This window comes from Euphorbia lathyris, chromosome 7 (genome assembly GCF_963576675.1).
Source record: "Euphorbia lathyris chromosome 7, ddEupLath1.1, whole genome shotgun sequence".
NCBI lineage: Eukaryota > Viridiplantae > Streptophyta > Magnoliopsida > Malpighiales > Euphorbiaceae > Euphorbia > Euphorbia lathyris.
The window spans coordinates 52,593,572-52,607,456 of NC_088916.1; the positions used below are offsets into that span (position 1 = coordinate 52,593,572).

The 13,885-nt window shown below is 39.3% G+C and overlaps 1 protein-coding gene across 1 annotated transcript; it reads right to left on the reverse strand.

The window, feature by feature from the left end:
- Positions 1-10,203: 10,203 nt before the first annotated feature.
- On the reverse strand, positions 10,204-13,523 carry LOC136235745 (probable thylakoidal processing peptidase 2, chloroplastic). Its single transcript, XM_066025732.1, has 6 exons — positions 12,470-13,523; positions 11,797-11,865; positions 11,624-11,692; positions 11,390-11,476; positions 11,189-11,256; positions 10,204-10,981 (listed from the first exon to the last, which is right to left on the reverse strand). Exons 1-6 carry the CDS (start codon positions 13,178-13,180, stop codon positions 10,870-10,872), a joined length of 1,116 nt encoding a protein of 371 aa, XP_065881804.1. The 5' UTR covers positions 13,181-13,523; the 3' UTR covers positions 10,204-10,869.
- Between the last annotated feature and the right edge of the window lie 362 nt (positions 13,524-13,885).

The window sequence follows — 13,885 nt, forward strand, 5'->3', positions numbered from 1 at the left end:
ACTAATCACTGACCTCACCAAACTCCAGTTTCAATTCTTCTCCACCGTTACCGAGCCAACTCCAGACCAACTCAAGGAAAAGCAAGCCTCTGTTTCTCAAGCTGAGGAACAAGCCGATCCCAAAGCTCCTCAAGGTCCTGTTTCTACCGAGCAAGTGCTCGAAGTCCCTACTGCTCAGAACAAGGAGTTAGCAAAGGAAAATCCTGCTCAAGTTCGCTCTAAACTACCCCAACCTTCTGCAAACACTCAGCTTCAGACTGACCCTGAGCAAGTCAACATCTCTGTTGATCCACCTCTTCCAAATCCTTCAACGGAAAATGATAACCAGTCAGCTCCTGCTGCTGACCTGAATAAAAGTCCAATTGCTGACCATGCTGGCACTTCTATTTCTGGACAGCACCAAACACCTCCTCCATCTGGTGCTACTCATATTCCGGCCTCTGAAACACACAATGATGAATCCTATGCGTACTTAAATGCTTCTGAGTCTAGAAGAAAGATTATCGACTCAGCTCAAGCTCTTCTTTAGGATCTTCATCAAACTCAGGTCGATGCTGCTGGGTCCGTTAACATTGAGCCAACCCAACTCTCCTCTATCACTCAACTTATCACTGAAATCAAAGGTCTCAAGGACTTGATGAGTGTCATGACATCCTTTCAATCTCAACAACCCAAGCAAGAATCGATAGTAAAATTGTCTGAACTCCAGCTGATGATGGTAACTCATATGAATGCCGTCCAAGGTCAACTCAACGCCTTATCAGCTGTGAACCCAATCTATGCAACCTCTACTGAGGTTACTCAACATTTTTCCCAGCTGACATCTGAGCTGACCGGAGCTCGTGAGCTTATCTCCTCCTCCTCCCAGTGTTCCATCGAACAAATAGGTGAAGCCATTCGCCTAATCAATCTGAATAAACAAGAAATGGACACTGACCTGGTGAAGAACAACGAGATTCTGCAGTGTACTCAATCTACCCTTAAGCAGGTTCGGAATACCAATGTTCAACGTCAACAATATGACACTGCCCTGCTCTGGATGTTTCATCAATCGTATGCCAGAATGACAGAATCTATCACTTGGATCGGGAAATCTCAAGAGTATCTCCTAAGTATGCTCAGTGCCAACATTAAGATCCCCGCTTCCACTATGGCCGATGGCATGGCAGTCTTTGATGGTCTTCGGGAAAGTACGAGTCAACTTCAAATGTACTCATCCAAATTGGCTCGTGCTGCTCAACAGGGAATCTTCTTTCCTCCTTCTCCCAATCCCGATGCTGGCAAAATGGGGGAGAAAGAACATGCTGTTGGAACTCAACAGAGAATGGGGGAGATAACTCAGCCTACTGCTGGAACTCAGTAGAAGCATGGTTCAACTTCTGCTAACCCAAGAAATCCAAGTCAGCAACAAATACCTGCCAAGGGCAAAGGCAAATCTCACCAAGTTCAAGTCAACATAAAAAGATAGATTAGGAATAGTCCTAGACTTGTAACTTTTGGCATGTTCTATTTTTGTTGTTGCTGACTATCTATATAAGTATCTTTTCTTTTCCAAACTGACTTATCTATATGCGATGCTTACCTATTATGATTCTATGCTGATCTGTCATACTTAAACTAAACATTGAACAAAGTAAAAATCTTGTGAACATAAGGAAAATACAAGTAAAATATACTCAGCACACATAAATCTGATATCTATACAATAACTCTGATACCTATATGCCACACTGAGTAATAACTATATGTTCCAAGCATTAAACTCCTCTGAAAGCTGACCTAGGCTCATCTGAATTAGATCTTGGAAGGTCTAGAATTGAACTAAGTCAGTATAGGCATGTCTTATTTTTACTCGATTAAATCTTAGAAGGTTTAGAGTTAATTTAAGTCAACAGATGCAACCCTTACGGGGGAGAAATTTCAGAAGTATGAAAAGTGATTCAATCATGGGGAACTTTAATGCTGAGTTCCATAATTAAATATTTTTGCCAACATCAAAATGGGGGAGTTAGTTGAAACACCTTTCCACATGATTTTGATTTGACAAAATTATTTAAGTTAATCCGTGATTAAGGGGCAATTAAATTTAAGTGCTTTGGTTTAATTGTACTAATGTGTTTGTTCAATGTAGAGTATAATTTTAAGTGAACAGAAATAAAAAGTACGACAGAATGAAGTCAGCATGAGGCACGGAAGCTGAGTAAAACATGACTCAGCATAATAAAAGAAAAGTCATCTTCAGAACAAACGCTTGAAGATGAAGCTGACCAAAGAAGCTGAGTGGAACACAACTTGGCATAATAGAAGAAAAGTTCTCTTCAGAACAAACGCTTGAAGACAAAACTGACCGAAGAAGCTGAGTAGAATATGTCTCAGCCTCGCTAGAGACAAAGATCGAAGGCAACGTCTATTAGAGTCAAGCTGAGTGTTCTTCAGGACAGCGCCAATGATCCATTTACTAAAAGACAAGATCCGACAGAGATCTGCGCCAATTCAGAAGCTTTGGAATTACGCATGGAGATAGTTTCGAGATGCATGGGTCAACTGGCTGTTGGCTAAAAGACGAAACTGGCGCTAGAAGATGAACCTGGCAGAAGAAGACAAGTCTGACGCCTGCTAATTTCAGACGACAGGATTGGCCTGCAAAATCTGTATGCTGACCAGTGAATGACGCAAGGAGCCGTTTGAATTCAACAGATACATCCGAATTCAAATGATTGAAGCATCAGAAATTCACTATAAAATGACAAGTCCAACTCTTGGATCCTTTGCCGAAGTACAAAATAAAAAGAGCATACATACAAAGCACATTCAAACAAGAAAAGAAAATCTTACACCAAATTCCTATTTCTGTGTAAAAGTCTAGATTGAATTTGTATTCATCTAAAGTGTTCTTCATCTAGAAAGAACAGATTTGTATCAATTGTAAAAGTTGAGAGAGTGGTGCTGAGTACTCGGTTTTAGTACTCAGTGGTAGAGAAAATCTGAGTGTTTGGTTATAGCGCTCAGTAGGAGTTGAGTAGACGAATAGAGGAAGGTACTCTTGCATATTCAACTGCCTTGTAAACGGTTTGTGCTCTACCTTTAAAGAGCTCAGTATTGGATTGGAAAAGCCCGGAAGGATTCTGGGGACTGGACGTAGGCGGTGAGGCCGAACCAGGATAAATCTGCTGAGTAATTTCTAACCCTTTCTCTCAATATATATATGTATGTGTTGCTTGCTTAATTTACTCAGGATATAAATTGTATAAGCTGACACTAAGTAATCAGAGTGCTGAGTTGGAAGCTGACCTAAGTGTTATTTTCCAACTCGCAAGTAAAACGGTTCTAGTCAGCCTCTGACTAAAGCTGTCTTACATCTCTCTCGACCGTGCTGACTAAAACTGAGTTAGGTAATTTAAAGAATTGATTAAGTCAGCATAATTAAGTGAAAAAGTTACATTAGTTCCTATCCCCCCCCTTGGAGTTAATTACACGGGACCAACAAAGATTAACCGTTTTCATTTTTTCTAAATCTGAAAAATGTATAAATGAAAAAATAATAAATAGCAGATACAATTCAGACGGATAAAGAGATCCGATAAAATATATGAAACCAACAAAAAAATAAAATAACACTAAAGAAAACACGTTAAATGTAGAAAACCAAAACCGGTGGGAGGAGGAAGACGAAAGACAAACTTCCTTCTTCCTCCTCTGAGTAGATCTACAAAAGAGGGAAATTACAGGCTTGGGAGGGAGAAAATGAAGGAGAAGAGAAGAATAGCAAAAGATGAGGCTCTGAAGCAGAACAATATTTATCTATTAATCTATCGAAATTGATGAAATCTCTATTAGGGGTATGCATTAGTTCGACTGAAACCGAATAAAAAAAATGGATACTAAAATTACAAAAAAAAATATACACCAGCACATAACAGAATAATATGTAAAACTAAAATATAACTGAACCAAAATATCTTATTCGCTTCTATTTTAAACCGACTGAAATTAATTAAAAAAATAAAAGTCAATATATTTCCTCATTAATTTACCTCAATAAAATTGTAAAATATGAGTAATTCGGTGTGGTTCGTTTTATTATATTTTTGTGCAACTAAATACCAAAATACACCTAAGACTATAACCACTATCAAACTTTAGTGTCAAAAAACGAACTGAAAAACTAAATGGAATCGACTCAGTTCAGTAATATGGTTTAAACTGAATAATGTTACCAATATCATCCAAAAGAGAAAGAACGATATAGAAATATAATAATAATAATAATTTGGAATTACAAAATAATTAATATAGAAATAATTAAAATTACAAAATATATATTAAATGTAATAAATCTTTGAATAAATTAGATGAATAGAAAAAGAAGATTCTAAGACTTCATGAAATCAATCTCCTTAAGATAGTTTTTTTCGCAATCGAAAATCGTCTCCTACGATACAACAGAAGCGTGAGTACAACTCTAACTATGCATGTTGAATTAACAGATTTTTTCCAGCTTGACCATGTTCTAATTGAGGTGGATGATTCCGGTAATAGGTCACGTAATGCGGATAACAATTGAAAGGAAGAAATTGGTTGAAGGTTTTTACCTAAACCAACAAAGATTCTTTCCAAGCTAGAACCTGAAGGGGTTAAACCCCCTAAATTGATAAAAGGGATGAACCCTAACTCTCTTAAAGGATATTCTGAAATTTGAATAATGCTGATAAAAGTTGCTCCTTACAAAACATAAATGGGTATATACCCATTCCATAAAACCATAGAAATGTGATTACATAAATAACCCAAAACCTAAAGTTAACTAATACAAATTCTAGGAGTAAATAAGTAAAGAGAGTACTTGGGTAAAGAATAATAAAAATAATGTTGGGCTCATAACCAAAGGATGAGTCAACAAGCCAAAGGGGTGGAAAAAGGTTGAGAGAAATTCCCCCACCCAGAGCTCAGGTCACCGACTTGCCAGTAAGGTCGCCAACCTGGGATGTTTTTGTCCATAAATTAAGGGGCTCAAGTCAGTGACCTAAGCCCCTAAAAATGGCTTCTCTACACGTATTTTTCTCTCTAACGATTTTTTGATGCACTCAATCATTCTCGCATCCTTCAACGTGTCCCAAGTATCCATTTGAGCACTTTTTCTCATTTAATAAAGTCGTTATGATCTTTGACACTCCCTCTTTGCCTTGACTAGAACCTCTTTGACTTGATTTTTTCCAAATCCTTGTTTTGACATGTTTGGTCCACTTGATGCCCTCACCATATGCTCTCTCTTGAAAAGAACGTAACCTTAAGTTGGTTGTTGAATGTGGAAGAAGCTTATCGATTTTAAACAAACTCAAATAATTCACATGGCGCGTAAGTGTTGTTGCTCCCAATTGATTCAAGAGGACCATCTCACAAGCTTTCGAGTTCACTTTCTTCACAAACTTTAAAGGATCATTTTGTTAAGGTCGAAGATTGCTACTAGGTGTGCTTGAAAACCTCATGATTCTTGGGTACACACGAATTTAATCCCCAACCTCAACTTGTAAGTACTTGAATATTTTTCACAACATTCACTTGTTCATAGCTGACATCAAGTGGAATGTCTCGACGAAACTTATCAACCCGTTTCTAATATTCCTATGAACACTTTTGAAGATCTTACATTGCTTTGATTTGACCATCCTCGGACTGTCGCAAGGGAAAGAGAGCGGGAAAAATCTGAACCTTCAGTGATGGGATCTCTTCGGTTCTTGGGATCCTTGGAGAAATAAATAAAGGAAACAAAAGCAAGTACATAGAAGGGACTTATGTATGTGGAAATTGTAATCAGTGGCAAGAACACGGGAGCTTTGATCGACACGGGAGCCATCGATAATTTTATTACGGACACTGAAGCCTTCCGATTAGGTCTACACGTATTAAGAGAGACAAGAAAGATCAAGGATGTGAATTCCCTAACTCAATCTATCGTTGGAACGGTGCAATATGTACCTTGCAATTTAGGATCGTGGACATGCACGATAGGATTCATAGTTGCACCGATGGATGACTTTGATGTAGTTTTGGGGTTGGATTTTCTGAAACAAAGCTTTGCAATCCCTATGGTGTCAAGAAGTTGTTTTCTTTTCATAATCCAGGATCCATGCGTCATATCAATAACGACGAGCACAATCCAAGAGAAGAAGTGCATCTCGTCAATACAGTTTAAAAAGGGAATAAAGAGAGGGCAGTCGTCCTATTTGCTAGTCCCTATAGGTGACGACTCAGAAGTATTACCGCAAGTTTTACCTCCACAACGGGATGTTGATCATTTTATAGACTTATTCCTGAGTAAAAAAAGCCCCAACAAAAGCTTAGTATCGAATGGCGCCCCCCAGAACTAGCAGAGTTGAGGAAGCAGTTAGATGAATTGTTGAAGGTAGACTTCATTAGGCCGTCAAAAGCTCCATATGGTGCCCCAGTATTGTTCCAAAAGAAAGCAGATGGAAGTCTACGTCTGTGTATAGACTATCGAGCGCTCAATAAGATTATTGTATGGAACAAATATCCAAAACCTATAATATCCGATATGTTTGATCGGCTCAATGGAGCCAAATACTTCACTAAGTTGGACCTACGTTATGGGAATTATTAAGTCCGAGTAAAAGAAGAGGATGTGCCAAAAACTGCTTGTGTAACTAGGTATGGATCTTTCGAATATCTTGTTATACCTTTTGGACTAACAAATGCTCCGACAACTTTTTGTACTCTAATGAATTAGGTATTTCGGGATTATCTTGACTAGCTTGTGGTGATCTCCCTTGATGATATCATCATGTACAGTTCTACCCTTGAAGAACACTAGGAACACTTGAGATTAGTTTTTCAAAAGTTACAGGAAAACCAAGTTTTCTTGTAGTTATCAAAATATGTGTTTGGTCAGACGAGCATCAAATTCCTTGGCCATGTAATTGAAGAAGAGAGAATATGTATGGACAAGGAAAAAGTACAACTTATTGTTGAATGGAAAACCCCTTTGAACACAACGGAGCTAAGATCCTTCTTGGGACTAGCTAACTATTATCGGAAGTTCATTCAAAACTACTCGAAGAGAATTATTGCACTCACCAATCTCTTGAAGAAAGGAAGGAAGTGGAAGTGGACACACGAGTGTCAAAAAGCCTTCCAGAATTTAAAACAAGCAGTCATTGTAGACCCAGTGTTAGCCATCCCAGATATGACCAAGTCGTTCGAAGTTTACTTCGACGCGTCTGATTTTGCTTTTGGGGGAGTCATAATGCAAGAGGGTCGACCGATAGCATTTAAAAGTACGAAGCTCAGTGAAATAGAATGGTGATACTCTTCTCATCAGAAAGAGCTACTTGCAGTCGTGCATTGCCTCAGAGTCTGGCGACATTATTCATTGGAATCCAAGTTCGTGGTGAAGACGGACAACATAGCGGTTAGCCATTTTATGACCGAATAGGTGCTGAGTTCAAAACAGGCACGATTGTAATACTTCTTGGCCGAATTCGACTTTGTGTTGAAGTATCACTTAGGAAAAACGAATCGAATCACCGATGCTCTTAGTCGGAAGTCAAAGCTAGCAGGGTTGACACAGATGGCTACCTTATCCAGTAGCCAATTATCCTCCTTGTTGCGACAGCACAGTCGAGAGAACCTACAGAAAGATCCTCGGGCGGTTGCCATCATTAATCTAACAAAACAAAGGAAAACTAGACACTTCTATATTAGCGACGACCTGTTGTTAACAACCAAATAAAGGATTTATGTCCCAACTGCCACAAATCTAAGGAAGATGTTGATGAAGGAAATGTCATGACACATTAAGGGCTCACCGCTGTTAGCTCTCCTCCAACGTAATTATTATTGGCTAAGAATGGAGGATGACGTGAGAGAATACACAAAAACCTGTTTGATCTGCCAGCAAGATAAGGTCGAAAGGAAGAAACCCGCAGGATTGTTGCAACCTCTACTAGTACCATGTCGTCCATGGAAAAGTGTTTCCCTCAACTTTATTTCAACCCTCCCTCAGATGAGTGAGTTCAACTATATCTTGGAGGTGGTTGACAGATTTTCCAAATATGGGACTTTCAGTCTGATGCCAAGTACTCGCCGCATAAACCACAAATTAAGCCTTCTTCAAGATTGTGGTGAAATATTGAGAGATCCCAAAGAGTATTGTTAGTGACAGGGATGGCAGATTTGTGGAAAGCTTCTGGTATGAATTATTCGAACTCTTGGGTCGAGCCTGGACATATCTACTAGTTATCATCCTCAAACTGATGGACAAGCAGAGCGATTTGATAACATGTTGAAGAGTACCTCTGCCACTTTGTTAGTGCTAGTCAATAAGATTGGTCTTCATTGTTGGATGTGGCACAATTCTGCTTTAATAGCCAGAAAAGTTCTGCTACTAATAAATCACATTTTGAAATTGTTACAGATCAACAGTCGATGGTGCCTCATGCGATTGGCATGCCATACAAGGGCAAAAATCCAAAGGCATATACTTATTCACTAAGGAGTGGAAACAGAACGAGGACATTGTTAAAGCGCATTTGGAGAAAGGAGCAACGCGGATGAAGAAATGGGCGGATTCAAGTCGTCATCCCCAAGACTTCCAAGTTGGAGACCTAGTCATGGTGAAACTCCTATCTGAACAACTTCGCTGCCTACGCGACAAAGATAGAAGACTAGTAAGGAAGTACGAGGGAGCATTCCCAATTCTGGCAAAAGTGGAACCCATAGCTTATAAACTTAGAACTACCACAATAGATGTCAATACATCTGATTTTCCACGTTAGTAACTTGTAACAGTACCATCCAGATCCAGTAGATGATCAGCACAACAAATCTAAAAGACCATCAATCACAAAGAAAGCACTCGCCAGCTGAGAAGTTGAAGAAATCCTTACAGAACGCATATGAGCAACATCTCGGTGCTCTTACAAAGAGTATCTTGTCGAATGGAGAGCTCAGTGAGAAGAAGAAACCAGTTGGGAGGAACCCACTAACCTCTAACCTTTCCAGCACAAGATTGAAGACTTCATCAAGACCCATTCGACGGGAATGTCGAACCTCTAAGTGGGGGAGAATGTAAAGGGAGACTATCTTTGTAATCGTATCATGTAATAGAGGGAGAGTGACTCTAGTGTAGCATTCAAACATTGTAATGGTCATTGACCGTGACCGTAGACCTCAACTTGGTATAAGAAACACTATAAGGGAGAGTGACCCGGCATATTAGACTTGTCACTGGGTATGTCGGCATTCTACCATCTGTAGTAGTCGCCGCCTACTACATCGAGATAGAACCTCTTGAATGTAACACTGCTGTTCATGTATGAATAAGATCACCGGTGTATTGTTCATTCTTGGGTGTCATATATGTTGCCCATGATTATATATGAATGTAACGGCTACCTATATGATTGTATCGTATGTATGCTATTATATCCCATATATATAACTTATGTCTACCCTTATGTGTGATCATTGTAGATAAAGCAATCTAATCCTCTTGGGTGGCTTACTTCAGGAAGACAAATAAAGATCACACGGGTACTTGGCCCGTGACAAGGAGCTGGTAGATTCTCCATTATGATGTGAGGAGCTGGTAGTGAATTAGCCAAGGTCTTCCATTCGTTGCTTTTTTGTAGCATGCAACCTCTTCGAATTCAAAAGAGACGGCATTTGAAGGCTAGATTCTTGTGATACTAACTTATCAATGTATTTCCAGACTTATGTGAGAATGTTGCGAGTCACATGTAAGCTAAATTTCTTATCCGAAATGCTTTTGCCAATGAGAATTGTGTTTTGTTGGTATTTTGAGATTGGTGGTTGGTGGTGTTGTGAGTTTGATTGTGGGTAGGGTGTCATCTGAATAGTGCTGATGTTGTGAAGTCACTGTGGCACTTGGTTGAAGTTTCCATTGGTGTAATTGAATTCATTGTGCAGAGGAAGGGACAAGAAAAATCACAACAGTATGGAGAAAGCAGAGGAAAGCAAGCTGCAGTACAAACCAAACAGTAGAGAAAAATTCCGCCCGCAGCTACGATGTTCACAATTGAAATCTGTTCATTTACTAAAATAAACATAAATGAACTTTGTCCGATCTGTTTCTGTGAGATGATATTTCCATTTACCTGCTCCAAACCTGTGCGTAATGAATTGTAAAACCAGCAATATCTGCACCATGAATATGAGCTCTACTAATTCATTAAACACAGATTTTATCTCACCAAATAAATCCAACCCTGCATCTTCCAACTATTTGTTTCATTGACAATGAGGTTGAAGGCTACAAATTCAAGAATCACAATTAAAAGTTCAAAACGGCAGAGCCCATGATAAAAACTTGCTCCTTCATTGACCGGATAGATTATACCTTCGCTCCGGATCCAGTAGTTGAAGGCTTCTCAACAGAAGGGCAAAATGGCTTGCCCTCCCCCAACAATGGCATTCTCATGTACTGAAGCTGTAATAATATCACAAGGTTTCCTCAGACTCTTCCACCGCAGCAACAAGCATAATATAATGACCAAGGCATATCAAGGTGCCTGTAGATGCATTTAAATTTCAAACCACACACGAACAAATAAGGATCAGGAGGAACTACATATGTGTTGCTTGTTCCTTCTTTCTTCCAGTTTCTAATTTCGTAACATTTTCGGAAGGGTAGATGTTTAAAGTATAAAATGTATCAATGGCAGTTAGCCCATTGAGAAACACACGAAGTGTTGGATGATCATGATTTAAAAGGGTAACATATTCACACTTGATCTGTTCCGAACCAGAGGACTGAAAGGGATTTTATTCAATCACCATCAGTTTAGTATTTGTTAACTGACATCCTCCTGAAAAGCAGTGATCAGGGCAGCCTCAGGATACTGCTGCAACTGCATTTGCATCATATGTAATGTTGGATACTTTGGAGGGAGGCCAATATCGGAAAACAGAACGACCAACAATGTTCTTGATAGGAAGCGGACCCCTGGAAAAATGAGACAGTTAGAATAAGCATCATTTGAGATTATTTATGTGATGGAACTTATGAGCAAATGTCTGGGATATATGAACTTGAAAAGAGCATCAGACATAAATAAATAAATACCAAACGCAGAACTATTGTCTTTTCCAGCTAATGCAAGATCATACTAAACAACAACGTGATCAGGAGCTTAAGAATTCGGTGAATTACCAGTTGCGGGAGTCAAAACTGTTATTGCGATTGTCTCCCATCACAAAGACATAACCTTCTGGAACAAGCTGCAACAACAACACAAATAATTGCATTAGTTAATAGAATTCAAATGAAAGTGAACAAAAGAAGGCAATATGAACGTCAAATGTAAAATTCATGTCAACAGAATTGAAGATGAGAAAAGGGAAGGTGAATCACCACTGGCTCCATATCATAAGTAAGCGGCTCTAGGATGAAATTCTCATCTTGTTCCACACCATTCACATACAACTTACCCTCACGAACCTACAAAACACAAGTATAATGACAAAATGTTATTGAACTACATAGACTGTCAAAAGAGAGAGAGAAAAAGAAAAGCAGGTATAAGATGTAAAAGAATGGAACTTCACAGGCCACAACTAAGATCATAGATGAGATATAGAGCCTTACTTCAACAATATCTCCAGCAGTTGCCACAATTCTCTTTATAAATACATCTCCAGAACTATAACCAATTTCCTACAAGTTGCAAATGAATACACATACAAACAGTAAATAACATGAAATCAGGGAAAACGTCACCAATCATGTTTACAAGAAATGAAAAATCCTTAAAAAATTACCTGCAAGATTGGAGGCGCCTTAAATATCACTATATCAGTAACTTCAGGCTTCCGGAAAACATAAGAAACCTAATTCGTCAAGAGGAGAAATCAAATCAACATCATGCAAAGAAAATTTTCTTATCAATACAAGAGGAATATACACCCAACATACAATAAAAGCTCCCACCATCACTGCACATCTAGCTGACCAACCATTTGACTGACCAGAAAGAGCAGCCAATCAAAGAAATTGTTCAAGATACAACCATTCATACCACAAGTCAAAAGCATTCAATAAAAGAGAACACGACAACAATAATTTTCCAAAGGGAATTGACGTTTGAACATAATATCAATTTTTCTATCAGTACGATTAACTTACTACAAAGTGAGACATAGAGAGCAAGACATAATGAATTCAATTAAAACAAAACAGTATCACGCAGGAAATCTTATCTAATATCGAGATAACAGCATCATAACAACAACATTTACAAATCAACTCAAAAAGTCGATTTTCAGACTGTGAAGCATTGCAAAAAAGAATGATGCTATCAATCGTGAGGTGTTGCAAGACATTACGATGCCAAACCTAAATCAGTTCAAAGAATATGATAAAATAAAGTCAATTTATTACTAGCTATATAGATTCCAATTTCTACTATTAAACTAACCAACAGAAGTTTTTTACCTTCTCTGCCAGAATACGGTCACCAACATCCAGAGTAGGGCACATAGAAGTGGATGGAATGGATCTGGGCTCCGCCAAAGCCGAACGGAACAACAAGTTCACAGTGGCAGCAGTAAATATGGCCTTGGCATCCTCCGAACAAAAACTTGACAACTTTGATAGCCAGCTTCCGCTCTTGCCGAAATCCTTCCCGCTAAACTCCACGGTCACTCGAGTAACACTGTCATCAGAAACACGCCCGCCCTTATCAATGTCTCTACTCTTCGACACGGGAGAGGGTTCGTTACAGGGAAGCCACCTCGATCCCTGCAAAAAGGGAAGAATCGAGGAGGCTTTAAATGGCGAAATCCCAAACGTGCCACTGCCTGAGGAAGCCGAAACCCCAGCCGTTGACTTCAACATCGAGATCAATCCAACAGCAATAGTATTCGCACAGCTATCTCCACAGACTTCTCGGGTGAAGGTACTGTAGAACGAAGCTGCACTCTTAGCTGGAGATGGCTTCTGGCTGGGGAGCCGGTAGCCGGATTGGAAGTCACGAGTCCGCGGTGCCGGTGGTTCAAAATCAGAATTCTGATTGGTCGGCGAAGCGAAGATTCGTGATCGAAGCCAACACTCGTGGAAAGCGCGACTTCCAACCCGGCCTCCGGCGAAGGAGGCGATATTCTGGGCAGCATAGCCGGTGTAGGTAAAGGTAACACGGATAGCCATATAAGCAAAATGGAAAAGATAGAGAACGATCTGGAGAATAGTGTCGCCTAAGAGTGAAAAGAAAGACCTAGGAAACCCTAAGAGCAAACAGATGCCATATCTAATTAACGAATCAGTGAATCGGAGGAACGAAGGTTGAATCGGAAACTGTGACCTAGATCACAGAAGCAAAATTGGGAGGGATAAAGAATATAAAGAAATAAAAGAAATGGGGATTCGTTACGAAATAGGGAGAGAATAGAGATCCGGAGCTTCCGTTTCAGGTCTCCGGAGAAGAAGAGAGAGCATGCAGATGCTCAGGATTTTTTTTTTTTTAACAGAATGAAAAACGCCAACATTTGTGAGAGAGGTGAGTTTAATACAAGGCGGCCGTGGAGAGAGTAATGAAAGAGGACAATTTTGTATAGTAAATTACGGAATTGCCAGTGTGTTTCTTTGGATGAAAAGCTCGCTGACATCTTCTACGTCTGCGTTTTTCGGGTGAGCCGCCTAATCCTGAATTCTTAATTAGAAATTATTTAATTAATCTAATTTGTCTACGAATTGCAAATGGGATAATTACAAAACTAGCCCTATTTTAAAACTCATTTACATTTTTAGTGTAGTTCTCCAACCTTTTACAAATTTAAGCAGTTTTAGTGTATTTGGACAAATTTGCTCTTGTCTTTCCCATTCCCTGTTATCCGCCCTAAACATATCAAACGC